This window comes from Erythranthe guttata, chromosome 3 (assembly GCF_056151865.1).
Source record: "Erythranthe guttata isolate IM_541 chromosome 3, IM_541, whole genome shotgun sequence".
NCBI lineage: Eukaryota > Viridiplantae > Streptophyta > Magnoliopsida > Lamiales > Phrymaceae > Erythranthe > Erythranthe guttata.
In genome coordinates, this window is record NC_142535.1 from 5,472,713 (window position 1) to 5,500,000 (window position 27,288).

General features: G+C 40.9%; 1 protein-coding gene across 1 annotated transcript in view; it reads right to left on the reverse strand.

The window, feature by feature from the left end:
• Nucleotides 1–26,025: 26,025 nt before the first annotated feature.
• The window catches only part of LOC105966399 (uncharacterized), a 2,611-nt gene continuing 1,348 nt past the window's right edge, over nt 26,026–27,288 (reverse strand). The window contains exons 2-3 of the mRNA XM_088815145.1: nt 27,234–27,288; nt 26,026–27,119 (exon numbers count right to left, since the gene is read on the reverse strand). The exon at nt 27,234–27,288 is cut by the window's right edge and continues 871 nt beyond it. Coding sequence (XP_088671271.1) covers nt 26,026–27,119; nt 27,234–27,288 — 1,149 coding nt within the window. The remainder of the gene's footprint in view (nt 27,120–27,233) is intronic.

Genomic DNA, 27,288 nt, shown 5'->3' on the forward strand with positions numbered 1-27,288 from the left:
GAGGTTTAACTGTATTATTATTTGCTTATATTAGTACATCTTCTGACTTGAGCGTCGGAGGATAATCGCCGGGCCAAACTCGGCGTATCATCTAGTGTTTCAATTGTTATGTAAGTTAACGAACGGAGCAGTCCCTTCGACTACCTCGAACTCGTGGCAGTGACTCTCGGCATTCTCTACCTTTGTGGGCTCAAGGACTCTTGGGTTGCCCAATTGGCATTTGAGCAGCATCGTTTTAGCGCCGTCTGTGGGAATGCAAACTTGATCGCGTGACACGGTAGGAGGTGGTCAATGTAGTCCCAATCCGCCTCAACAAAGAGCCGGCGACGGGATCCCATATCCGCCTCGAAGAAAGAGGACGGCGGGAGCAACCAACACTACGGGGCCTTCAGTGTCGATCATCCAGATGACGGCGAAAGAATTGCAAGCCATGATGGACGAGACCGCGGCCAAGGCAACAGCTTGGGTCGAATCTGTCAGAAAGCGATCCTACGGATCCCCCTCACGTCCATGTGACCCCGCCCATCGTAGAGCTCCACGACTCTGAGGAAAGGGTGTCGCTCAACGATCGAAGCCTTTCTTCAGAACGGGCTCCCCGAAGATATGCTCAGCCCCAGTCGCATCAGCATAGCTCAGCCTCGGACCAGGCCCCTCGAAGAGAAGCACGTGGTCGATAACCACGCCCCCTAAGGCAACGGGCTCCCTCAAGGGAGAGAGAGACGCGAGACCGCCGAGAGAGAAGTGGATCTTCTCGGTCAGGTGTTCCACGCCATGAGCCTCAATACGATAGACATCGAGGACGTTCCTTTTGCCAAGGCAACTCCCCTCAAGACGAGCATGGAAGTAGATACTCTCAACCTGAAGAGACGAGAAGACATCGCGAGAATTTTAACGATCGTAATTCAAGAAGTCCACAGCGAGAAACTACGAGGTCAACAGCCGCTCTCTTTGGAATGATTCCCGCCCGAATAAGCCCCTTTATTCCGGCCATTATGGAGGAAGTTTTACCGCTCGAATTTAGGATCCCCAATCTGCCCAAATTTGATGGAACCGGAGATCCCCAGGATCACCTTAACAATTTCTTCGCTAAGATCGACGTTTACGGCCTCAGTGACGCCGCCTACTGCAAAATTTTCCAAACTACCTTAACTGATCAAGCACAAACTTGGTTCAACGGTCTGCCTGCAGGATCCTTGGATGGTCTAGGCCAACTATCAGAACGTTTCCTTAGCCAGTATTCCATCAACAAGAGATACGCCAAAACCGGATCGTACCTCTTCAAAGTCAAACAGCGGGAAGGAGAACCGTTAAGGGATTATGTACAACGGTTCGTCAAAGTTGTGCACGAGGTGCCCAATGTTAACCATGACCTACTAGCCGATATACTGCAATATAATTTGAAGCATGTTCGCTTCCAAGAATCCATCGCAGGCCGACCCCCGCAAACTCTGGAGGAACTTCTGAACCGCGCGGAGAAATTTATCCGGATAGAGGAGCCTGTAGAGATGGGGCTCCCTGTGAAGAGGAGGCGCGAAGAAGAGCGCCATGATACAAAAAGGAAAGAAGCAGGACGCTCGAACCACGCCCCTACCTATCCAAAGTTCACTCCCTTAAAAGCAAAACTCATGGAAGTATGGATGGTAACGGAGCAGAAAGGTTTAGTCCAACCCCCGAGACAGATGAAAGAAAATTCGAAAAGGCAAAATCGGAAAAGTACTGCGAGTACCATCGAGATCGGGGCCACACTACCGACGAATGCTTTCAACTTAAGCAGGAAATCGAGAGACTCGTTAAGAAAGGACATCTGGGAGAATTCGTGGATACCCCGCGACACCAGGAATTCAAAAATAAACCCCACTTCCAGCAGAAAGGATAACATCCCAATCCTCGGAAAGATCGGGAGGATGACAATCTTCCGACTCAAGGAATAATTGCAGTCATTTCCAGAGGACCGTCGAGTGGTGACACCCCAAGCGCACGTCGCGCGTCAACGCGGGTTGCAGGAGGCTCGTACTCTACGACAGAACGTCCGACAGGACATGTTTACCATGTTCACCACCCAAACCCAGAGATTACATTTAGCAACGACGATCTCGAGGGACCACGTGGTGAACACAACGATGCGTTGGTCATTTCTGCATCAATTTCTAATTACTTAGTGAAGAAGATTTTGGTAGACGACGTTAGCTCGGCTGATATTATATATTACGGTGCTTTCGAAAAGCTAGGGATAGCCAATGCGAAACTCGCACCCGTGAAAACACCCCTATGGGTTTTGCAGGACACGCCGTCGAAGCTTTGGGAGAAATTTCCCTAGTCTTGTTTTTGGGCCCATTTCCATGTCGGGCAACAAACACGGTGAACTTCTTGGTCGTCAAGGCACCATCAACATATAACGTGATTTTGGGGCGGCCAAGTATGAACCTCTTCAGAGCAATCCCGTCAACATATCATATGAAGTTGAAATTTTCTACGACTAGCGGAATTGGAGAAGCCGTAGGAGATCAACGCGTAGCTCGAGAATGTTATGCGAATACTTTGGGGCACCTGAACTTCGGAACAGAAAGCAAGTGGGAGGAAGGGATGACACTCCAAAATTTCCTAAAGAGAAAATGGGTGATGGGTGTTAAAGACAACCTCTTCACCCCCTCGACCAATCAAGAGGCCAGCGGCACGAGACTCGCAACAGTAGAAGAATTGAAAAGTGTAGAGTTGATTACGGGCGATCAAGATAAACTACTCAGAGTAGGAACCAGCCTTGAGCCCGAAACAGAGGCGAAACTCGTAGATTTCCTCCAAAGAAAAAGTGATAGGGAACTTGAAGAAATATTTCGTTTAGCACCTCAAGCGTGCAACTTTTTTTTCCAATAATAAATCAGGAGCGTATCGCTCGCTGTAATGCTTGAACTATGGAATAAGTCGGGAGCATACCGCTCGCCGCAATGCTTGAAATTATGTAATAAGTTGGCGGCATATCGCTTGCCACATAATGTTAAATAAAATGCTTTAGCTGGAGGCATATTGCCCATCCCAATCCACAACCGTTCTACTTTTTGTCATTTCAATTCAATATTTTATTCCATTTTAATTTCATTATTATTTTTATTATTATTATGCAGTACTTGTTTCAAAAAGTGACCTCACGACGCTCAAACAAAAAAAATATATCATTGATTAAAGCTAAAGGGAAAGATAACAAGGATCATGAGGGTCTAGCCAACTCGAGCTTTGTTATCTCACTCCCCAGTGCTTAAATTGATAGAGAAATCAAATTCTCAAGGACTCCGCAACGCTAAATGAAGAAAAAATGGCAAAACTGCGGAGCCCCTACATAAAAAACGTAGGGGACTGATCATCCACTAAGTACCAAAAAGCACGAAAATTGCGAAATTGAAAGGACATAAAAATAAAAGTCCATTTATAAAGCAAATACGTGCAAATAAAAAAAATAAAAAAAATAAAGAAAAAAGACAAAAGTCTTAAAAATAATTCATAAAGGAAATACTACTACTCTCAAGTGAGTAAAAACTAATAAACGACTGCACTACTAGGTAGCCGGGTCAACACTTGCGTCCTCAGCTCCAGCAACCTCAGGCATCTCATTAAACTCATCACCTTCAACCAGGGCGCCAATTTTCTCCGCCCCAATTTCTGGCTCAAGTTCCAAAACGCTTGGCTCTATCTACCGCATGATAGCCTCAAGGACAAGCTTCGTAGCACGAACTTGACCACGAATATCCTGCACGATCTCTGCAAAGAATCCACTAGCATAATTGTCCCAAATCTCGGTGTAAGACTCGCTCCCTAAGAACTTGTCGACCACCATCAAACCCAAAGGCGTGTTCAAGACGTCATCCGACCCCCTATGAGCTTCCATGAAAGTAAGCGTGTCAGTCTTTTCATTATCCAAATCTTTGCTTAGCTCCTTAACCTTAGCATCGGCCTTTACACGACTTGATTTTTCCTTGTCCGCACGGGTTGAGAAGCTCTGACTCTTTTTCTCCAAGGCACCTAGCTTCCCTTTTTCTTCGTCAAGAGACTTCTTCAAACTTTCAATCTCTAAGCGAAGGGAGGCATTGACACCCTAAACACCCGCATACAATGAATTAACGTTCATTTTCTCTGCTTGCATCTTGGCATGCTCAGCCTCCAACCCCCTCCCGCGATCAATAATCAAGGGCACGAAAGTCATAGCCAAAAAAAAAAAAAGGAATTATTATGATTAATAATAATAATAATAAATCAAATATAGATATGCGCGACGAATACGGTACTAACCCGAGCAAAGGAGGCAGCCAACCCTTCGATCATATCATCCAGAGGTTTCCCGGCCAGACGAGTCGAATCAAACTCCGTCGGAAAACCCATTACCTTCTCCACAGCCAAGGCACTATCAAGAACGTCAAACACTGAACCGCCATTTTGCGTCCTATCAACACCAGCAACAAAATTATCTTTCCACGCATTAACGGGCGGTAACACCAACTCCTCAGCTCCTAAGGTGCGAGGTATTTTTTCACGCACGGCGATAGGGGCGACACGGGTATCCCCAGAAACGGAGGGCGTCTTGAGCTCACTCAACGGCAGCGGGGGTGCACTCACAATAGCATGTCGACCTTTGTCGACGGATTTGGGATCCGAGACTCCAGCGCTCTTCTTCACAGCCACCTCCGAACCACGCGACGATCCCACCCCATGGACTGTCTTTTTCCCACTACTTCGATCCTCAGCAGTGCCCCTTCCCGACTCCCTCGCCACGGGCCTCGAGGCCTGAGGTGTGTTTCGAGACACGGGCTTCGAGGATCCATTGTTCATGCAACGACGTTTGAAGTCATTATAGCTCATCGTCTCACCTACAGAACACGAAAACAACAAATACAAAAATATTAGCTTCAAGAAGACTAAAAATAAAAATAACGGAGCAGTCAATATATCGTAACTCCTCTACCCTTAGAAACTAAAGTCAAAGGGTCGAAGCAATAATCAAAAAAACACATTCCGATACAATCCATTTTAAATCGAGAATATTCATTACTCCACTCAACGGGATGCACTTCATCCCATACAGACGGAACTTCCCAATCATTCCGCACGTATAGAAACCACTCTTTCCAGCTCCCCCACTTATTATCATGTTTCTTCAAAAACTTGCATTTCGACCGAGGATGAAAATGAAAATTAGGAGCTTTGTCCCTAAGCGGCTTCACAAGAAACATAGAGTGAAATAAATTCGCCGAATTTAAAAAACCCTCAGACTCGGAGCGATGGCAGAATCCTTTGAAGTAGAGAAATGCGTTCGGCGTTAATTGGCTAAGCCTTACCTTGAGATCGCGACAAATTTAAACAAGAACTGGGTCGGGTGGCAAAGTGAATCCCACCAAAAATGAAGCAAGGTATACCGTAAAGTAGCCATCAGGAGGTGCGTAACATCTTCCTCCCTCACCCGGAACCAATATCTCAATAGCACGATCGACACGTAGATGATCGAAAATCTCGGGAAGTTGACCGACTCTAAAGGAAGAATCAAAATTTAATTGGGAAAATATTTCAAAATTTTCTCCAAGAGAAGTACCGCCATAAAGGTTGACTGGTCCTTCCTCCTCATCAATCAAGAAGCTCTCGTCAACCTCGGGTTCAAGTCTTTTCTTTGACTCACGGCGCACGGATTTGTTTAGATTTCGGTTCGTCCCAAATACATTAATATGTCGAGACCACGCCCAAGTTTCAGGATCACTAGATTCTAACTCCACGGAACAAAACTCCGGAACCACATCGTCGTTGGCAGCTGAAACACGACGTTCGGCGGAAAAAACAGGCTCGGAACGCCCCTGTACGTGCCCCCCACGCGCCGCCGAGCTGCCGGATACGCGCACACGCGCGGAACAGCTCCCAGCAGCAAAATTCACGCCCCCCACGCGCCCCACGCTCTCTCCGCCCACTCGCGCCACGCTCTCCACGCGCGCGGCACCCTCCCCCCGTTACCGCGTGACGTCATGCTGACGTCACGCTCCACTACCGCTCGAGTTGACCCGCCCGATTCGGCTGACCGAGTTGACCCACTCGCCCGAGTCGACTCGTTCGACCGAGTCAGCCATGCAGACCGAGGTGACTCATCCACCCGAGTCGACTCGGCCACCCGTCTCGCCGAGACCGACCTAGTTGACTCACTCTGCACTGCGCGTCCATGCTTCCCAAGACGCCGTGACATCATGCCACCTAGGGCTGACGTCACGGCCACTTTCCCTGCACATTTTTCCGTGCCCAAGCCGCCAGTTTTGTCACTTTTCTCGAAAACTGCACTTTTACACTGCTTCGCCCATAACTTCTCGCTCACAACTCTGAATTTCGAAAAATTGGTACTCCCGGACTCCAAATTTCGCCCTCTTTCATCTCGACCATCAAGATTTTTAGAATTCTCAACTTCAAAATTACCGGAATCCGAATTAACTCCAGATAATTCATCACTAGACTCATCCAACAACTTTAGACCCGACATCGAAATTCTACGCCTTTGTCAAGCGCGATTTCAAAACTCCAAACAACAAACAACGGATTTAGCCAACCACACAATGATTAAAATAAAGAAAAATAGAGGATTTGAAAAAGATATTTATACATTTGGAAGTTTGCCAAGTATCCTTAAATCTCGCTAGCACAATTCTGGAAAAAGAAACCTAAAAAAAAAACCCTACAAGTGCATGGGAGGGCTTATATATTACTTTCAAGTAGGCTCACAAGCCCATGACCCAACTTGGAAGTGGGGGGGCTTAATGATGTGTCTAATCATAATTAGGCCCATAAACCTAAATTAAGATTATGCCCAAATTGCCCTAATTAATCTAATTGTGTGTGAAAACTCAATTAGATTACTTTTTACCCTTAAATGACAACACAATGTCCCATATCGGATTTCTATGAAACTCTACCTATTCATCCACCTATAAATGTATGTTTCATTTCACATAGGAAGGTACACTCTAATTTGGCAATTAATTATTATTATTTGCTTATATTATTACATCTTCTGACTTGAGCGTCGGAGGATAATCGTCGGGCCAAACTCGGTGTGTCATCTAGTGTTTCAATTGTTTTGTAGGTTATCGAACGGAGCAGTCCCTTCGACTACCTCGGACACGTGGCAGTGACTCTCGGCATTCTCTACCTTTGTGGGCTCAAGGACTCTTGGGTTGCCCAATTGGCATTTGAGCAGCATCACTAATCATTTCACCTGTGCAAGCATTAAGTGAAAGATAACCTACCAACCCTCCAACTTCTATAAATTGACCCCATTTCTTTTTCCAAAGACAGCAGTTATATTTAAATTTCCTCGATTGAAATACAAACATAAAAAATGGCCCCAGTCCCAAGAATTAAACAAGATGCCTTCTTCTACGATAGAGAATGGACTTGGCGTGTTGATCAGTGTTTCACTGAAGTTGTGGTAGACGATGCTAAGCAAGGAAACTTTTGGTGGGGATCAAACAACAGCACTACGATTCTTCGCGAACTTGGAACCATCAACAAAGAGTTTGGAACTTCATTTACGTGTGAGCAGTGTGAAAACAAGATGAAGTTGATGAAAATGAGGTACCACATGTTTAAAGCCATCATTTCTTTTTCGTGTGTTGAGTATGATGAAGAAACTAATTTCGTACATGCCACTCGGTCCAGATGGGATGATATCTTCTATGTAAGTCCACTGTTTTTCTTTATAACTTTTATTACTTATTTTTTATTGTTAAGTTAACTTGCAGCTTTTTTTTCTTCCTAGCGTTTCAAACTAGGTTGTGCATACAACCCGTTGGGATAAACTAGAATGGAAAAAATTCCTTCATTTTCTCCAACAAAAACACACTTTCGGATGAAAGAATGACGATGTCATTAACATTGACTCTTCATCTGAGGACATCTTTGAAGAAAAGCCCCCCGTTGAGCGCGATAGTGCGCCGCCACAGATGCCTCCTGATTACATCAACATCTCAAGCGACCATGATGATTCCATTGACAATGAGATGTGGAACTATTTGCTTGAAGGGTATCAGCCTGCGTGATGCCGATAGACGAGGAGCAAGAGGACAATGATGGTGAACGTTATGCGGAGCCGTCGGAAGTTAGTGAAACTGAGTCTTCGAACATGGAATGATGGAGACATTGGTTCACCAAATATGGACTTTCGCAGCTCGTCTGAGTCAAACTCACTGATTTACAAGTTAATATTCTAGATTGGGGTATTGATTTGTGGTTGTCTGTTGTCTGTTGTTGTCGTTTAAGTTTAGGAGCTATATGACAAACACCCCTCATTCAATTTTGACTTCTTGATAAATCTATTTTTTATAATTGATATTTGTTATAAACCCAATTATTTGGAATTATCCACAATACCCCTATTTAATATTACTAAAAATTACCATATTATATTATTTTAAAATATTCATTAATTTGTTGGTAGATATGCAAATCCCCCTATTTTCTCCCTACACAATCCCCCAATTATCTCCCATGTCAGGCCATTTCGGTTTAAGTTTTTATTTTTAATAGTTTTTTTTATATCAATTTAAAACAAAAAATTGGTTTTTTTTATTTCACTTTTTTAAATGGTTTATATTTAAAAAAAATTGAAATCCACTACGTACACATCGAAAACCTCTAAATTTATCGAAAACCATTATGAAATTAAAGTAAAATTACTATAAAATAAGCATAATCCACATTAATATTGACGTAATCCACTATGTAATTAATGAAAAGCACTCTGTAACTAACGAAAATCACCATGTAATTAACAAATTCCATTACAAAAATTCACTAAAAACTTATCAATTAACAAAAACCACTTAGTAATTATTGAAAACCACTCTGTCATTAACGAAAATCACTGTATAATTAACGAATTCCATTACGAAAATCCACCATGTAATTAATGAAAACCACTTTGTAATTACAATTTTGACTTCTTGATAAATGGGGGACTCATCATCAGTTGCTTCTCAGGGGTTGCACAAAAACACGAGTTTGTTTGCCCTATCGATACATGTCGAATTCCATTCGTTTGTGAAAAGATTGGTTTATGTACTAATGGCGTTTCCTGAATAGTCCCGCATGCTCCTGCCCCTCGGGTTTTAATCTCTATTTTTTGACGCCACAACAATGGAGAAACTTGTGCTTTTGAATTGTGTATTTGAATCTCTCTCTATTTTATTAATTGTGTAGTTGAATCTCTGTTTTTTTCGACCCCACAACAATGGAGAAACTTGTGCTTATGTGCGAATATAATGGCAGTTGTGTGTGTGTGTGCGTGTGTTGTGCGTGTGTATTCTGTGTGTACAAGAAAGAGAGACGTATATAATATATGACAAATATATTATATATATTTTAATTATAAATTAAATATACATTATTTCTTAGTTAGGGGTACAATGGTGATAATTAAGTGTTATGAATTAATAAAAGTTGTTTTGGATTTATTTTAAAAATGTAAAATAAAATTGGACTCATTGTAATGAGACTTGTGTAATGGGGGAGTTTTGTCAAATTATCCGTTAAGTTTAAGTGGTGGTGGTGTTGTTGTGTTGGTAATGTATAAGGACCATATTTTGCCAACGATTATTTAATGGTTCTTTATAGATTATCTAACTTTGAACACATTACATTACTAATAAAAAATATGTAAGATAAGCAAGTATAAGATCATATTTTGGTATATAAGACAAGCTATATACATACAGTGGCGAATCTAGGATCTTTGCCAAGGGTGTTCGAAATTAAATATAGTACAAAATATAATGGTTGGCTAATAGTTTACGGGGTTCGGGGGCAGCGCCCCCGATTTAAAAAAAAAATATTGTACACATTAAATAATAAAAATATCTTTAAAAATTTTAAATTTAAAGGGATTATTTTACCATTTTAGGGCAAATTTAGGAAATATTTACATAAAATTGGTGAAAATATTAAAGGAGTGGTAAACATATTAAAGTTGCAAGTGACAAAATGTACATTTCATTAGCAGATTTTGAATTTTTAAATAATTTATATAATATTTAATATTAAAGAAATGGTAAATAAATTAATTAAAGTTACTAATAGGAAAATATATGTTATATTAGGAGATTTTTTTTTAAATATTAAAAAATACCCATATATTCAACATTTTATAAAACAATTGAAATATGACAAGGAAAATTAGGAATAATTCAAAATCTCAGTAAGAACTCGAACCCTGTACCTCCGTAGAATTCTTTAATGCACGACCAATTGAGCTGCAGCATTGCATTGACAAGGTTTACATTTGAAGTTAAATATTTAATAAATATATAGGAAATTTTTTATACAAAATACATATATAATTTATAAATTATAACAATAATAAATTTATAACATAGTCATAAATTAATTAATTGAATACGCTAATAAAATTTAATTTAATAAATCTTAGAAATATTATACATCGTAGTAATTTTAGGATTCTAACAAACTTCAAATTTTACATACCCAAGTCTTCCAAAACTTCAAATTCATAGTCTGGAAAAAAAAGTTTAAAGCATAATTGAGAAACAGGTCATTCTTACAACCTATTAGTTTACTAAACACTAAATTTTAAATTTTCTTCTGGCAATCATACGAGCATATATGCTTCTTTCTGCTTTGTGTAAACTGAAGAACAAGTCCAGCTCCTCCGTGTTCTTCACAAGTAATTTCACAACGCGTATTTTTTCTTCAACCCCAAGAAAATTCATGTTTTTAAGTGCATCGTACACTTCTTTGCGAGCTCTTGCCGTGCGATCCTGCTCGAAACCTATCCTCTTGACGGTTTCGCTCAAACGCCCTTCAGTTTGTTCGGAGAAAGTAGACATTACTGCGAAGAATTTTTCGTCAAAGGGGTCATTTTCAAATTTGCGCTTGTTCGAGGACTTCATTTTAGTGCTGGTGGAACTTTGACCCAAATTGTTGGACTGAAACTCGTTGGCTTCTTCTTGTAAATTAAATGGCATCTCTGGCACATAATCACCACCACCTTCGTTATATATGCCCTCTTTATCTCCCATGGTTTGTGCCATATCAACAAAATCTTCCACGTTTTCCCCAGTTGCTCTGTCCTTACCAAAGATTTCGAGCCAATCCTTATAGAAAGGAAACGACTTATGATGCATGGTACGAGCATTTATGTTTGTCCGTAACAATTAAGAATACATATTTATCTAATATTATGTTGTCGAAAATCTGCTTGTAATGAATTTGCCGAGGCGAGTTGTCTCTGTCCTTAAGACGAATTTCCCCGCAATGGTGCTAACGGTTTGAGTGGAAATCGTCTCCCAAAATGCAACGGCAAAAACTTGGAATAACAGCACTCCAAATTCAAAGCACAAAGAATTGTACTTTGTGTAGAACTTTTCGAGAGAATCAGGAAAGGGTAGGCTAGAAATGCAGAAAGATGTAGAAGGATTTCGGAGGAAAGTGAGTAATTATGGGAAAACAGAGGTCTATTTATAATATTTGAAAAGTAGTGGCATGTGGAGAAAAATGTACAAATACCCACCGATTGGCCCGAGACTTGCACTGTTTCGGCTAAGGAGGCGTATGGCCGAATCGGTTGCACCATTTCGAGTTGAGCCGATTGGTTTGCACTCATTCGGCCGCACCAGTTCAAACCAACTGGACCATTCGAGATGGGCTTCGGGTGGTAAGGAGAATCCAATGGGTTGTCGGCCCATTTCTCGGTGTGGAATCTTATTAAGAATATGATTAGCTGAGAGAAGTGCTCCCCCCCCCCCCCCCCCCCCCCCCCCGATAAATTATGCGGTAAACCCGAATTTATTAACATTGCATTCATCATTTCTTTAAGAGTTCGTTTTTTTTTGCGTTCAACAACACCATTTGATTGAGGTGAGTAAGGTGTCGTAGTTTGATGAATAGTGCCTGTTTGAGAACATAACCCATCAAATGTAGCACCATATTCTCCACCTCTATTTTGATTTTTCTTCCAAGTTGATTTTCAACCTTAACTTTAACTTTATAGCTTTTGAAAGCTTCCAAGGCCTCGTCTTTGCTCCTTAGCAAAAACACATAAAAATATTTAGTGCAATCGTTAATAAATGTGATAAATTATTTCTTCCCTCCTCTAGTTTCAACAAATTAGAAATCACAAATATCACTGTGAATTAAATCTAGAGGTTCGGTTATTCTTTCCACGGAAGGAAATGATAACTTAGTCATTTTTGGTTCTATACAAGTTTCACATTTCTTTTGAGAATCGGATTTAAAATGAGGTAGTAATTCTAACTCTATTAACTTCTTAAGTGTATTAAAATTCACATGTCCCAATCTAACATGCCATAATTTAGAACACTCTATCAAGTACATAGAAGTGGTAATTTTATTATCATCAAGCTTGTGAACAAGCGTCATTACATTCATCTTAACAAGGCCGTTATCAACACAGCCTTTCCCTATAAAGCAACCCATTCTTGGTGTGAATTAGTTTCCCTGCCTAAAAAAATAACTTAAAACCAGCCTTAGTAAGCAGCGTTCCGGATATTAAATTCTTACGGATGTCTGGAACATACAGCACATTCACCAAAGTAAGCTTATTCCCGGAGGTGAGCTTGAAAATAAGCTTTCCTATGCATACAATGTTCGAGGTTGCAAAGTTTCCCATAAACATCTTTTGGCCATTATTGCAAAGGTACTAATTTTCTGTAAATCCCACACAATAAAAAATGATTTGAAATCACATATATGTTCGAAAATATTAAAAGAGGTTTGGGGAGGTTCAATATCATAAGGAATTCGCAAACCATTAGGTCTACAAACGGCATCTAGGACTCTACTATCAGCAGCAGAACCCTCCCACCCAGTTAAAAATATAACTGAAACGCATGGTTGCATGACAAACACCTAGCACATTGACTGAGATATCTCCCTTTCGATTTCTATAGCAACCCTAACCCTTACATAAGTACCACCTAATGCTCCTAAACATCTCTACACATTGAAACCAACAAGTTTCACATCAGTTTGTTTGCAAGATACTAAACATACATAAAAGTACACAACATGTGTAAACGGTTTCCACCGGATGTCTGTACACCCCTCATCAATAGGTTTTGGCTTCACAATCAATAACGAGTATAGCTTGATTATAGCATTTAGAACACGATCGAAGTGCCTACATACCGTGTACCCGGATCTGTTGAAATTATACATTACAATCCTATTTTTTGTATGATGTCCCGATATATGCAAGAAAATAGCAATCATTCATTAACTTTTACATGTTGTGTATCAACTAAGCCACCAAAAGTCCGAATTAGAAAACATAGTCAGACAAATCCATTTCTAGACATACGCAAATTACTAAAACAATGTACATCACTACCGTGAATCAACCTATTAATTTTCACAAATTGATCGAGTACTCGAGCCTTCAAACTATAAGAAATATAAGAACGCACTAAACGATTACGAATTGTGCGACCTTCTTTTAACTTACGATAAGCCCCATAACATGCCATAAGGAATAATGTTAATTATTTCTTCCAAAACCAACAAGATCTCTTCATGCTCCTCTCTAATATCCATTTCAAACAAAAAGTGTACGAAATAAATATATATATATATATATATATATATATATATATATATATATATATATATATATATATATATATATATATATATATATATATATATATCATGGACTCTAATTGTGCTGTCAACGACATTACACTTACATAAATGTATTGTCAATTGTAGTACAATTACGTTAATGTACTGTTAGTGAGAGTATAATTACGTTAATTTATTGTTACTGACAATATACTTACCGTTAATGACAGAACAATTACGGTCGACGTTTAGCGGCGGACGTATAAAAAAAAACACTCACAAAAGTCAACGCCAGAATATAGCCCATAAACCTAGATTAATAAAGATGGTTGGTTAGGGAATTATGCATAAAAACCCCTTAATTTATAGGGGCTCTTTAGGAAACCACCTCATTACTTTTATTAATGGAGAGAGGTCCAAAATATTTCACTCCATTTGAGAGACGCCCACACCCATTTTGAGCTAATATGTTTTCCAGCTTTGCCCCGCCCGCCACATCATCACTGGGTCACGCGCTCAGCAATTTTTTTTGTTCTTTTCGTTACCACAGGTTGGGTTAAAACGCATCTTCTTGAGAGGTGTGTTCCAAGAGATAGAAATGAATCATAGGTATCGTTGCAGCCTTGGATCGAGTTGTAGTGCTTCCATTCTAGAAGCGGTAGCTTCCCGCCTCCTTCGGTGAGCAAATCGAATCAGCTAAAGCCAAAATGCGATGGAGCTGATAGATATGAGTTAAGGGGAATCGGATATTATGCCTGAATCTTTCCATGTCCTGTCTAGTAGGGAAATTCTTCACCTTTCCTATCTCAAATTAGCTTTCTCTGGTGCAAACTCACAGATTCGAGGCTTATCCAAAGGAGAATTCCTCATCCAACAAGAGGGTCACTACTATTCTGAGACATTCGGTCCACTTATTTGATGGGCTGGCTAAGAGATTATTTATGGTTAAACTCTTCACAACTTATCAACGCGCTTGCCACTAGACTAAGAAAGTGGAGCAATAGACGTTCCACCGTCGGGCGCCTATCACCTAAAAAATGTCCGTTCTTTTCTGTACCAGTTTTCTTAACCGACTATGGAGCATAGTCGATTAGCCTTAATCTACTATGCTTCATAGTCGATTAAGGAAATTCTTTAATTTCTTCTTTTTGGTTTTTAATTTTTTTTCTTTATCAGTATATTATTCAACTATGATGAAGCATAGTCGATCAAAAGTCTGCTACTAAAAATAACAAATCAAAACTGCAAAAAAATGCAAAATCAACTATGTTTTACAAAAAAAACAAAAAATATAAGAAAATTATAATTGATTTATACAATTGGAATCAATAAACAAAAAAAAACAAAAAAAAAAAAGGAAAATTGGAATCGATCAACTTTAATCGACTACCAGAGCATAAAAGATTAAGAATCTGCTACTAAAAATAACAAATTTCAACTGCGAAAAAATGCAAATCAACTATATATTACAAAAACAAAAAATATAGAAACATTATAATTGATTTATACACAATTAAAATCAATAAACGAAAAATCCAAAAAAAGTAAAAAAAATTGGAGTCGATCAACCTTAACCGACTACCAGAACATAGTCGATTAGCTTAATCGACTATGAATATGTACATAGTCGATTAAGGTTTCAGCCTGCACGAAATTCTCTACACGCGCCGCTTTCCGCCCAATCCACAAAAAAAACCCTAAATCTCTCTCCCCATCGTCACCACACCGCTGCCACAAACACTATTCAACTAATCCCTAACAAGAATAAAATAAAAAAATTAAATAATTCATAGACAGAAAATAGAAATTAGGATTTTAATGTCCACAAAAAAAAAAAAAAAAAAAAAAAAACCGAAACGATTCAAGTTATTTGTCAAAACCAACATAAAAAAATAATAAATAAAAAAGAAGAAAAAAATTCAAATACCTTCACCAACATCAATTACAACAACGATTTTTTCATGTCTCATCCTCATAGCCGTCAATCCACTGCGTCTTCAACGACGAGCGCCAATCATCTGTTAGAGTAGGTGACCAACAAGCCAACATGTGGCTGTGGTCTTTCGTATTTATTATTGTAATAAACGAACCTTTATTCGTATTAATGATAAAACACCTTGGCATTCTATATCTTTGTCCCTTTGTCACAAGCATAGATATAGTCCTTACAGTTATTACAAGTACTAGTAATTGATCGTTAGGATCGTGAGATATTTACTTAAGTATTATAACTGTTAAACATGTTCCTAGTCGAAGGGTTACACCACTAATGAGGATATCGGCCTTTCCCATTAAGACTAGAACTTAGTGTATGTGTACAGCATCTCATCAGTAAACGGTATTGTGATATCGGCATACATAAGTGGGTGCTCGTAAGTTGACGAGTTCGCTGAACTCCCTCACCCTAGAAATCTCTAAGTGGTTCCCAATAATCGAGTAGAGATATCTATGGTATAGTTGTACACCATTAGTCCTTATGACCTAGACATCACCGTGACTTCACTAGAGGACCAGCTGTATCGTGACCTGTCCCTGAGTTCCGCCGAGGACCATCCCAAGGGCCAGTGTTCGTGCAGTCCGAAATCTAGTGGGAGGTCTGTGCATTGTAGTCGGGGATTCGATCGCTAGAATAGTCTTGGATGTCCTGTGTGTTCTGATAGTTTGTAATCATTCTAAGTCTCTGGCCAGAGCTGACTAAGTGATGATTAGAGGATTTGATTCTCTAAGTCATGCACGTGACGATTACAATACTTAGAACGATCGCACCGTCATTGAACATATAAAGAGGTCTCGATGAACCAATGCCTCTAGTTCAATCGGGACATATGAATCGAAGGGACCGTACTGTACGTTAACTATATCTGAAGGTTCTTGCAGGCACTTCATTTGTATCTAGGGAATCATGACGCGTAGTTGCTAGACGCCAATCTTGATTCGTTGGGTGATTAAGGTGAAACGAGTTTCATCTTAATCGTAACTCTAAGGGACGAGTTTTGACCACAAAGAGTTGTGGGCCCACGGCTAGCTTACACCTGAACCATCGAGGGTCACACTGCTCGTGCACATGAGATCTTTGAATAAACGGTCAGAGATAAAATAGTTTATCTTTGCATAATTGGAAGTCAATACGATTGAGTCCAACATTCGTAATTTGGAATTACGAATGAGAATAAGAAAAGGAAAAGAATAGGCGAACGTGTTAGTGAACTTTCTAAATCGGGAAGTTTCCAAATTTAGAAAGTGCACTGAACTAGGGTTTCCACTTTTGGAAAGTTGGAAAATGAAAGATGGCACTCGTAATGACGAGGACATTATAATGAATCCGAATATGTAATTGTTACAATTTTCCGATCATTGAATTGAGAGAGACGAGCAAGTAAAGGAACTAACGAGCTTAAGCTGTTGGGCCCGGTCCAACTTAAGCCCGTTAGGGTTTTATGCAAGGGACTATAAATACTTGATTTATAGGCCTTGCACAAAAACACAAGACCTAACCCTAACCCTAGCCGTCCACCTCTCTCTCTCGGCCTCTTTCTCCCGCGGCCACCACCGCCGTCAACGCCGCCGTTTCGCCGGAATCGGCCGTTCACCGGCCGATCACCTTGGTAGCTTCTTTCCTTCTCTTTTTCTTCCGTTATTCTAACTATTACGTGTCTAGTGCCACGTGTTTAGTAGATCGAAGTATACGAGGTGAAATCCGAGAGGAGGAAGACCGAAGATCGAAGAATCGAGGAGCAGTGCACGAGCCGAAGCCGCACGCTGCCCCACGCGCCGCCCCGGAAGACCGCGCGTGAAACTCACGCGCCGCCGTGGCCATCTCACCGCCGCTGCCGCTGCACCGCTGCTGCCCCGATTGTACGGATTGGTTTCCGTAGCAATCTCGACTTGCTCAACGCTTCTACCTCACGCTTCAAGAGGTAAACACACGAACTCGAAGTTCTTGTTTCGTTTAAACGCTATATATATTCATGTTTGCTGTCGTATGATTTTATGTGATTATGTGTAATCGTTTTAAATCATTGCGAGCATGTTATTTGGTTTAAACGCGAGTATGTTAATTGATTTAAATTCGGTTAAATTAATTAGCATGTATGTTGTTTTAATTTCGCTGGAAGCGCAAAGGTACGCAATTAATTGATTTTAATTTGTCGGGCATGTGCTTATGTGCTTTAAAGTCGTTTAAATCGCATTAAATTTTTGTTTTCCGCTGCGTACACGTGCCCGAAACCCAACAGTGGTATCAGAGCTCGTTGCGCAATTAATTGCGTTCGTTTTAATATGCTATAATTTTATGCATGTTCGATTTATTAAAGTAGCGATTGTTGTATTATGTAATTGGGAGTTTTCGTAAGTTTAAAATATTTTTGAAATATTGTTTAGAATTTTTCCAGCTTTAAAATTGTTTAAAATTGGAAAATCGGATCTGAAATTATTTTTAAATGTCGGTTTTTAATTTGTTCGGATCGAACCGGTCGAACCGGCGGTTCGATGGTTGTGCACGATCCAATCGACCGAATCCAAGTGGATTCGGGTCGGTCAGACCGGTTCTCGGTCCGACTGACCCGGCCCACTGATTTGAGTCAATTGGACCGGGCAGAACCGGACCGTTTCGGCCCGAACCGGTTAGACCGGTCGGCCGAACCGGTTCACTGAAAAAAAAAAAAAAAAAAAAAATTATTTCAGATTTCTAAAATTAAACTTAAAAAAATTGATTTTAATTTTTGGAAAATTATTTTCAATTAATCCCAATTAGATAATTGGATCGACAATCATCTATTTTAGTAAATAGGTGTTAGATTAATTAATTAATTTAAATTGTTAAATTGATTTCAATTAATAGAACACATATATAATATTGATTATAAATTCAACTTAATTAGTAGTACCTCAACATTATTTGAATGATTTATGCTAGTTGAGGTTCTATAATTATTTTGAAAAACTCGATAATTAATTAATGTAATTAATTATGAAATTAGGTCGTATGTTCCTCTTAGGACAATATGCGCTTCCATATACCTTTAGAGAACATAGATGTAGGAATCACATAGACCAATCCAAACCTTCTGATGAGATAAAACATTTTAATAAAAATCCCTCATTCTTAATTTAATTAAGAATCATTTCAAGCTATAAAGAAAAACCCAATCTGTTGAGTTATTTCTTTCCTTCTGCCAACGGTTGGATTATGTGTAGCCCTTTACTATAGTGCAGTAAGCCGTGTTAGCGGGGAGTGCTATGGTAGAGTAAGCTGTAATTCAATTGACATAGCGATGAAGGTAGCCATAGAAAAGGGTTATGTTGAATTAACGTGGTCGGCTAGATTAACTAGGGACTGCATTAGTTTGGCATAATCAAGTTCTATGAGCATCTTTGATTGGTAGGTCAGACTTGACACACGACGATTTTGATATTCGCGAGATTAACTTAGGTCATTATCAAGTGTGAGGAAAATTAATTTAGGGTCATATTGTGGATATGATTGATTGTGATCTACCTTTGGGCAAATATAATCGGGCTAGATTAACTACGGGTTATATTTGTCTATTGGACCTAAAGCCCATTAAGAAAAATCAGTTTTCTCGTTTGTCTACTAGAGGGAAGTGGAACTCGATAAAATTAGTGGGAGAACAATTAAATAACACAAGGCCAAACATTTAATTGTAACAATCATTTAACGCGAATCTCTAATAATCCTCTTCTCTATACCTCTCAGATAATCATGTCTAAGAATCCCATAATGTCAATCCTCGACAATAAACTCAATGACCTTAATTACCTAGATTGGTTGCGTAGTCTTAAGCTTGTGCTAACCGTTGAGGGGCGTCTCTATGTTTTGAACGAGGAGACTTCCCGCCACTATACCTGCCACAACGACTGATGCTGAAAAGGAAACTTATGAAGCATGGAAGAAAGATGACACACATGCTAGGTGTTATATGATAGCCGCCATGGAGCCCGCGCTTGCGAGGAAATATGAGTCTCACATGCATGCTTTCGATATAAAGGCTCATCTCGATAGCATGTATAGTGAGAATATTAGGGCATCGAGGTACGCTGCTACAAAGGAGTTGATCACGGCGAGACTGCGCGAAGGGACTTCGGTCCACGAGCACTGTCTCAAAATGATCACTCTCCTTGAAAAGCTAGTGCATCTCGATGTCACCCTCCCGGCCGAGCTCTCGTTGGATTTGATCCTGTTGTCTCTTCCTAGTTCGTATGAATCGTTCATAGTGAACTTCAACATGAACAAACTAGATCCTCCATTGGATGAGTTAATGAACATGTTGATCAGTTTCGAGTCCACCAATAAGAAAGAGAAGTCTGTTCTCATTGATGTTACTTCTGGAAAGAATAGTTCTCCCCAAAAGAAGAGAAAGGAAAGAGTTCCCTTTCCAAACAGCAAGTTCGAAGTGGGTGAAGGTAGTGGGGGCCCCTAAGGTGAAATTCAGCAAAACGTAAGGAGATAGATCAAAACCCCGCACAACTTTGGCACGCTAGATTAGGTCATGTCTCTTTAAGAAGGATGAACGATTTTGTTAGTGAAGGATTGTTCTCTTTGGAGGACGTGAAATCACTACAAACTTGTGAATCTTGCCTTAAAGGGAAAATGACCAAGTCACCCTACAAAGGGAAAATGGAACGAGCCGAGGGTCTTTTGGATTTGATCCATACAGACGTATGTGGTCCACTAAGTGTTAGTGCGAAGGGTGGATATAACTACTTCGCTACCTTTACCGATGATTATTCTAGGTATGGGTATGTATACTTGATGAAGTACAAGTCTGAAACATTTGAAAGGTTCAAAGATTTTAGACACGAAGTGGAAAAGCAACTCGGACGAAGTATTAAGAAGCTGCGATCCGGTCGTGGTGGAGAATACTTGAGCATCGAGTTCATTGACTATCTAAAAGAAAATGGGATACAGTCCCAATGGACTCCACCGGGAACTCCTCAACTTAATGGAGTATCCGAACGTCGGAATCGAACTTTATTAGATATGGTTCGATCGATGATGGGGTTCACGAACTTACCGGCATACTTATGGGGTCATGCACTTCGTAATGCCGCGTATTTGCTGAATAGAGTTAACACCAAAGCAGTTAAATCCACACCGTATGAACTTTGGCATTCCCGGAAAACCAACTACAAACATATTAGGATATGGGGTTGTCCCGCTTATGTGAAGCGGTTAGTGGGAGATAAGTTGGATAGTAAATCCGACTTGTGCTATTTTGTGGGGTATCCCGAAGACTCAATGGGATACGAGTTTTATTATGTCAAAGAAGCAAAGACGTTTGTTTCAAGAAATGCCACCTTTTTGGAAAGGGAGTTTCTATCCGATAGAAAGGGCAGCATGATAGAACTTGAAGTAGTTCAAGAACCACAAAGTGAAGTTCAAACGCAAGAACAAGAAATCGAACCAATACAACAAACCACTAATATACCTCCTGAACCTACGGTACGTAGATCCGAAAGAGTTCGGAAAATGCCGGATAGGTTATTCCTCCTCGAAAATGATGAAGATCATGTTGATCTTGGACGAGATCCAAGAACATACAATGAGGCCGTATCGGATGCGGACATGGGACATTGGCTAACTGCCATGAAATCCGAAATGGACTCCATGTACTCCAACAAGGTGTGGACCTTGGTAGATCCACCTAAGGGAATTGTTCCTATAGGCTGCAAGTGGATCTATAAGAAGAAAATTGGAGTGGATGGAAAGGTGTCGACCTATAAAGCTAGATTGGTAGCGAAAGGATACACTCAAAGGCAAGGTGTTGACTATGAGGAAACCTTTTCGCCAGTCGCGATGCTGAAGTCCATTAGGATTTTGCTAGCCATAGCTGCGTGGTACGACTACGAGATATGGCAAATGGATGTGAAGACCGCCTTCCTTAATGGAGACATTGAGGAAGAAATTTACATGGCGCAGCCGGAAGGCTTCATATCTTCTGGAAGTGAGCAAAAGGTTTGCAAGCTCCAGCGATCCATTTATGGATTGAAACAAGCATCCCGAAGTTGGAACATTAGGTTCGACTCAACTATCAAAGAGTTTGATTTTGAGAAGAATCCGGAGGAACCTTGTGTATACAAGAAGGTTAGTGGGAGGGCAGTGATATTTTTAGTGCTTTACGTTGATGACATTCTACTCATTGGGAATGACGTAGGAATGCTGCAACAAACGAAAGCATGGTTGTCCACACGTTTCTCAATGAAGGATTTGGGAGAAGCATCTTACGTATTAGGAATACGCATCTATAGAGATAGAGCAAGGAAGATGCTTGGCTTATCCCAAAGCCTGTACATATACACCGTTATGAAACGGTTTAGCATGGAAGAATCCAAGAAGGGATTCTTGCCAATGTCCCATGGGGTTCGTCTCTCGAAATCTATGTGTCCTCAAACACCTAGTGAAATCGAGGAGATGAAAAGGACGCCTTATGCTTCTGCCATAGGAAGCATAATGTATGGCATGCTGTGTACGAGACCCGATATTGCGTATGCTGTGAGTGTCACAAGCAGATATCAGTCTAACCCCGGCCCGGCTCACTGGAAAGCCGTGAAAGATATCCTCAAGTACTTGCGAAGGACTAAGGATATATTTTTGGTCTATGGGGGTGCCGAGTTGAAATTAGAGGGTTTTACCGACTCTAGTTTTCAATCGGACGTGGACGACTCAAAGTCGAATTCTGGATTTATATTCACGCTTAATGGTGGTGCCGTGTGTTGGAAGAGTTCCAAGCAAAGCACGACGGCCGATTCCACCACCGAAGTGGAATACATTGCAGCGTCTGAAGCTGCAAAGGAAGGGACTTGGATAAGGAAGTTCATCCAAGAGTTGGGTGTCATTCCTGATGCTAGTGATCCAGTACCGTTGTACTGTGATAACACCGGAGCCGTGGCGCAAGCTAAGGAGCCGCGATCTCATCAGAAGTCGAAGCATATTCTGAGGAAGTATCACGTGATCCGAGAGATCATTGATAGAGGTGAAGTTAAGGTAGAACGAGTCACCTCGGAAGAAAACGTTGCAGACCCCTTCACAAAGCCTTTACCGAGATCGGTCCATGAGAAACATCGAGAGTCGATGGGATTGCGATTTATGGGTAGTTGGCTTTAGGTCAGGTGGGAGATTGTTAGAGTAGGTGACCAACAAGCCAACATGTGGATGTGGTCTTTCGTATTTATTATTGTAATAAACGAACCTTTATTCGTATTAATGATAAAACACCTTGGCATTCTATATCTTTGTCCCTTTGTCACAAGCATAGATATAGTCCTTACAGTTATTACAAGTACTAGTAATTGATCGTTAGGATCGTGAGATATTTACTTAAGTATTATAACTGTTAAACATGTTCCTAGTCGAAGGGTTACGCCACTAATGAGGATATCGGCCTTTCCCATTAAGACTAGCACTTAGTGTATGTGTACTGCATCTCATCAGTAAACGGTATTGTGATATCGGCATACATAAGTGGATGCTCGTAAGTTGACGAGTTCACTGAACTCCCTCACCCTAGAAATCTCTAAGTGGTTCCCAATAATCGAGTAGAGATATCTATGGTATAGTTGTACACCATTAGTCCTTATGACCTAGACATCACCGTGACTTCACTAGAGGACCAGCTGTATCGTGACCTGTCCCTGAGTTCCACCGAGGACCATCCCAAGGGCCAGTGTTCGTGCAGTCCGAAATCTAGTGGGAGGTCTGTGCATTGTAGTCGGGGATTCGATCGCTAGAATAGTCTTGGATGTCCTGTGTGTTCTGATAGTTTGTAATCATTCTAAGTCTCTGGCCAGAGCTGACTAAGTGATGATTAGAGGATTTGATTCTCTAAGTCATGCACGTGACGATTACAATACTTAGAACGATCGCACCGTCATTGAACATATAAAGAGGTCTCGATGAACCAATGCCTCTAGTTCAATCGGGACATATGAATCGAAGGGACTGTACTGTACGTTAACTATATCTGAAGGTTCTTGCAGGCACTTCATTTGTATCTAGGGAATCATGACGCGTAGTTGCTAGACGCCAATCTTGATTCGTTGGGTGATTAAGGTGAAACGAGTTTCATCTTAATCGTAACTCTAAGGGACGAGTTTTGACCACAAAGAGTTGTGGGCCCACGGCTAGCTTACACCTGAACCATCGAGGGTCACACTGCTCGTGCACATGAGATCTTTGAATAAACGGTCAGAGATAAAATAGTTTATCTTTGCATAATTGGAAGTCAATACGATTGAGTCCAACATTCGTAATTTGGAATTACGAATGAGAATAAGAAAAGGAAAAGAATAGGCGAACGTGTTAGTGAACTTTCTAAATCGGGAAGTTTCCAAATTTAGAAAGTGCACTGAACTAGGGTTTCACTTTTGGAAAGTTGGAAAATGAAAGATGGCACTCGTAATGACGAGGACATTATAATGAATCCGAATATGTAATTGTTACAATTTTCCGATCATTGAATTGAGAGAGACGAGCAAGTAAAGGAACTAACGAGCTTAAGCTGTTGGGCCCGGTCCAACTTAAGCCCGTTAGGGTTTTATGCAAGGGACTATAAATACTTGATTTATAGGCCTTGCACAAAAACACAAGACCTAACCCTAACCCTAGCCGTCCACCTCTCTCTCTCGGCCTCTTTCTCCCGCGGCCACCACCGCCGTCAACGCTGCCGTTTCGCCGGAATCGGCCGTTCACCGGCCGATCACCTTGGCAGCTTCTTTCCTTCTTTTTTTCTTCCGTTATTCTAACTATTACGTGTCTAGTGCCACGTGTTTAGTAGATCGAAGTATACGAGGTGAAATCCGAGAGGAGGAAGACCGAAGATCGAAGAATCGAGGAGCAGTGCACGAGCCGAAGCCGCACGCTGCCCCACGCGCCGCCCCGGAAGACCGCGCGTGAAACTCACGCGCCGTCGTGGCCATCTCACCGCCGCTGCCGCTGCACCGCTGCTGCCCCGATTGTACGGATTGGTTTCCGTAGCAATCTCGACTTGCTCAACGCTTCTACCTCACGCTTCAAGAGGTAAACACACGAACTCGAAGTTCTTGTTTCGTTTAAACGCTATATATATTCATGTTTGCTGTCGTATGATTTTATGTGATTATGTGTAATCGTTTTAAATCATTGCGAGCATGTTATTTGGTTTAAACGCGAGTATGTTAATTGATTTAAATTCGGTTAAATTAATTAGCATGTATGTTGTTTTTAATTTCGCTGGAAGCGCAAAGGTACGCAAGTAATTGATTTTAATTTGTCGGGCATGTGCTTATGTGCTTTAAAGTCGTTTAAATCGCATTAAATTTTTGTTTTCCGCTGCGTACACGTGCCTGAAACCCAACATCATCATCTTCAATGTCGTCGGTGGAAACCACTGCCGCGAACTCCTTTACTTTGTCAACTTCCGATGGATCAGAACTTGATTGAAGCCTCATATTCGTATGCAACTTATGAATCTTACAGTCTTCCCAAAGCTGAGATGAGTTGATCGTAGCGTGAACAATGTCCTGCCTTGATGCCTTCAATACAACGGGTAAAATCTGTCTAAAGTCTCCGCCAAGAACGACCACCTTGCCACCGAATGGTTTAGGAACATGTGTGATAGATCGCAAGGTCTTGTCAAGCGCTTCGAAACAATATCTATGCATCATTGGTGCCTCGTCTCATATAATGAGCCTCGCCTTTATAAGTAATTCTGCTTATGGACTCTGTTGTGTAATGTTGCAGGTGGAACCATCGTGCACAATGATGGGGAGTCCAAATCTAGAATGAGCGGTCCAGCCATCGGGAAGCAACAACGATGTTATGCCACTCGAAGCAACATTAAGAACTATTTCCCCCTTCGAACGGACAGCAGCGGACAACGTTCTCCATATAAATGTCTTTCGGGTACCTCCGTGACCGTAGAGGAAGTACATCCCGCCACAGTTTTTCGACACTGCATCCATGATGGCATCGTAGACCCTTCTCTGCTCATCTGTGATAGAAGAAAGATATCGTTTCAGTTCTTCAGCCATCGCAAATACATCGTAGTCCAACTCATCGAGCACTAATCGGTTCTCCGTGTCATCCATCGACGAATCTAGTGGCATCGGCATAGAGTCAAAATTCCGCAAGCTCTTGCCGTTGCTCTGTAGGATCTTCTCGATTTCTATCAGTGCGTAGTTCTTCAAACTATCATCTGATAGAGTCAAACCTGCAAAGGTATAGATAGTAAGACAAATGTGTTCCGGACAAATAAGAAATTGAACAAAAAATTGTAAAATAACACAAAACTAATCGATACCTGGATTATTATGACGTTTCTGGTGCTTGTATGTAATATCATCAGACAAATTGGACCAACATTTCTCCCAAACATGTTCCGGTCTGCTCAAACTATTAGAAAGCAGCATAACAGCGAAAAACAGTCAGAGGAAGTGTCCGTTTGCCCAACCGTATGCCTCTCTAATTGCACCAATGTACTCCTTGTCATCTTCCAAAAGCCCCAAAATATAGCACGCATCCCTAAACGTCGCATAAACATTGCCACCTACCGTTCTGATGTCTTCGTAACTTTTGCACCCTCTTTGGACGTTGAGCAACAATCTAAGATAAAAGTCTTCTCCCTTTGTCGGGGGCACATTGGTGACTTTTCCAATGGCAAACCTCTTCTTTCTTGGCACCCACACCCGAGAATCATCCTTGTACACATAATGTTGGGGAAACTCTGCGTACCGTAACTCCCTAGCTGGTGGGTAGGTCTTGTTCGCCTCGAACCACGCCAACAACATGGTTTGCCTCGCGGCTGGCCTTTCCAAGACACTCTTTAATGATTGGTTCTCATTGAATACCAAAGGTTGATTGTCGGGAAGATGGAAGCTCAATCTAATGACGGGTGGATCTCGGTAATGTATCTCAAATGCAAATATCCTCCACATTGCCTCGCGCGCAGACAAATATCTGCAGTCATAATACATTTTGATTTCATCACGAATAGCAGGACCGGCGTCCGTAGACGGAGGTTGGAAAAATGTTGCCGTGACAGAATCGTGTCCCTTGTTGACGTACTTGAACAGATACTTTATTGACTTGCTCTGGTTGCACAACTCGATATTGATGTGGGCTCGGTATTTACTCAATAACACACGGTTGTAGGGAACCACAAATCCATTATCAAGAATAGTATTCTTCTTCCTAACTGTTCTTCCATCATCCCTCCTCCTATATACCGGGTAACCATCAGAGTCGGCCTCGGTTCGTTGTACAAACTTTTTTGGAAACCTCTTCGTGCAAACGCCATCCTTCATGCAAGGTGAATTCAAATTCGCATGGCCGCACGGGCCGTGTATCATGTATTTCTCAACCAAGTTGTACCTCTTTTTGTCGATTTTTTTGTCCGGAATTTCTGCACAGATCATCCTGTCGATGTCGGCGGAGCACTTAGGTTTGGCATCGTTATCCAACCACAACAATATATGTGCATGAGCCAGACCACGCTTCTGAAATTCTATAGTACACACATCTGCATATAAAAGTAATTACGTAAATTACGTAATTAATATGTATACTTTAATACGATACTTGATGTAATGAATTTACTCGTAAAGTAATTTATTAAAAAGAGTTCATGACTTACGTGCTCTGATTCGTCCGAATATATGTCCCTTCTTGAAATCCGTCATCAAACTATC